Consider the following 2,500-nt stretch of genomic DNA (forward strand, 5'->3'; position numbering starts at 1 on the left):
CAGTTGATTAGACTAAGCAGGGGCCGATCCCCCTGGAGCAATGCAGGATTAAGGGCCTTGTCCCAGTCATGAACCTTATGAACCTGGACCCCTTCAGTGAAGATGCAGCTGCATCATGGGAAATGGTGTTAAAATGAATCATCCCCCCCAGCCACACAGGTGGGCACAGAGTGGCTCCAGGACTACATTCTGCGGACCCCGATCCCAGACATCAGCGGTGACATCAGCCTCAGTCTGCTGGGCTGTGTGCACTACACCCTCAACAGGTACACAAAAACATACTCACAGAAACACACAGAAACAGATACACAAACACACACACACAAACATACTCACAAACACACCCACACACATAAACACAAAAACATACTCACAAAAACACACAGCTACCAATTTATCACTGCCTTATATAGAGTTTTCCCCTGAAACTCATCCCAGTCTCGACAGGCAGACACACAGACAGACAGACAAATGGTCAGAGACACACAGACAGATGTTTATCGTTTTGGTGCAGACAGACAGACCTGGGTGTATTTGTGGAGCAGACAGGCAGGCAGCCCTCTCTGTGTCTGTGTCCCAGGATGTCTGTGTCTGTGTCCCAGGATGTCTGTATCTGTGTTCCAGCATGTCCGTGTCCCGGCTGAACCTGCCCCTGCCATCCGTGGGGTTCTCAGAGGGGAAGGGCCTGCAGGTGGGCCTGAGTGGCCTCAACATGGCGGTGAAGGGCAAGTGGAACACCCGCTACCACATCATGTGAGTCAACATCTTCCCTCATATCACAACACCGCTCTGATATCACAACATATCACAACATATCACAACGCCCAATACCACATCATGTGAGTCAACATCTTCCCTCATATCACAACACCGCTCTGATATCACAACATATCACAACATATCACAACGCCCAATACCACATCATGTGAGTCAACATCTTCCCTCATATCACAACACCGCTCTGATATCACAACATATCACAACGCCCAATACCACATCATGTGAGTCAACATCTTCCCTCATATCACAACACCGCTCTGATATCACAACATATCACAACATATCACAACGCCCAATACCACATCATGTGAGTCAACATCTTCCCTCATATCACAACACCGCTCTGATATCACAACATATCACAACGCCCAATACCACATCATGTGAGTCAACATCTTCCCTCATATCACAACACTGCTCTGATATCACAACATATCACAACATATCACAACGCCCAATACCACATCATGTGAGTCAACATCTTCCCTTATATCACAATACTGCCCTTATATCACAACATATCCCAGCAGCCTCTACCACATCAAAAAGGTGCAGGTGTAGGTACAGGGAGAGATGCAGGTGTAGGTACAGGTACAGGTACAGGTACAGGTGTAGGTACAGGTACAGGTACAGGTACAGGTACAGGCACAGGTACAGGCACAGGTACAGGTACAGGTACAGGTACAGGTACAGGTGTAGGTCCAGGTTCAGGTACAGGCACAGGTACAGGCACAGGTACAGGTGTAGGTAGACGTGGAGCAGTCACCCGTCTCTCCCTGCCGCAGCAGACGCGACAGTGGAACGTTCCGGCTGGGCCTGTTCAACATGGGCGTGGCCCTCCTGCTGCAGGTGGGCAGCGATGACCAGGGTCACCCGACCATCTCTAGCCTCCAGTGCGACGCCAGCATCGAGAGCACCGACATCCTCTTCCACGGGGGAGCCAGGTACGGACAGGCACGGGCGAGCACACAGCAGCCAAACCACACGGACAGACTACACTTACATCGCAGCTACATTATTCTACAGTTACATTTACATTATTGGCATTTGGGCAGACGCTCTTATCCAGAGCGACGTACAGTTGATTAGACTAAGCAGGAGACAATCCTCCCTTGGAGCAATGCAGGGTTAAGGGCCTGCTTGAGGAATTACTATTATATTGAAAGGATCTGATCCGAACAGCCAAGAAGCTGAAATGATTTTTTCTTGTTAGCTGGATCCTCCAGCTGTTCGTGGAGAGTTTCAAGGGTCAGATCCATGCAAAGGTCCAGCAGATGGTGAGTTGGCCGTTTGTCCCACTGCTCTGAGGCACAGATCAGAGAACGGAAGCTTCCGAAAGCCCAAAGACAAGCATTGACTGAGACGTCGTCTCCATGCACACAGATCTGCCCAGGGATTGAGCGGAACATCCAGGTTTTGGAGCGCTATCTACAGGCCATGAACGGTACTGCAGCCGAATCAACACTAAAGAAAGAGGATGCTGCATGGGCTGAGAGAGTGTGTGTGTGTTTGTGTTTGTGTGTTTGTGTGTGTGTGTGTGTGTGTGTGTGTGCGAGTGTGTGTGTGTGTGTGTGTGTGTGTGTGTGAGTGTGTGAGTATGTGAGTGTGTGTGAGTGTGTGTGTGTGTGTGTGTGTGTGTGTGTGAGTGTGTGTGAGTGTGTGTGTGTGTGTGTGTGTGTGTGTGTGTGAGCGTGTGTGAGTGTGTGTGTGCGAGTGTGTG

General features: G+C 50.0%; 1 protein-coding gene across 2 annotated transcripts in view; it reads left to right on the plus strand.

Moving 5' to 3' along the window:
• Positions 1 to 2,500, plus strand: part of bpifcl (BPI fold containing family C, like) — a 16,196-nt gene that overhangs the window by 2,717 nt on the left and 10,979 nt on the right. Inside the window, exons 3-7 of one of the 2 annotated variants that reach the window (XM_061256662.1) lie at positions 152 to 266; positions 625 to 753; positions 1,566 to 1,724; positions 1,994 to 2,057; positions 2,164 to 2,224. In XM_061256662.1, coding sequence (XP_061112646.1) covers positions 152 to 266; positions 625 to 753; positions 1,566 to 1,724; positions 1,994 to 2,057; positions 2,164 to 2,224 — 528 coding nt within the window. The remainder of the gene's footprint in view (positions 1 to 151; positions 267 to 624; positions 754 to 1,565; positions 1,725 to 1,993; positions 2,058 to 2,163; positions 2,225 to 2,500) is intronic. The other variant, XM_061256663.1, reaches the window with a different exon arrangement.

The sequence above is a fragment of the Conger conger genome, chromosome 10 (genome assembly GCF_963514075.1).
Source record: "Conger conger chromosome 10, fConCon1.1, whole genome shotgun sequence".
Lineage (NCBI taxonomy): Eukaryota > Metazoa > Chordata > Actinopteri > Anguilliformes > Congridae > Conger > Conger conger.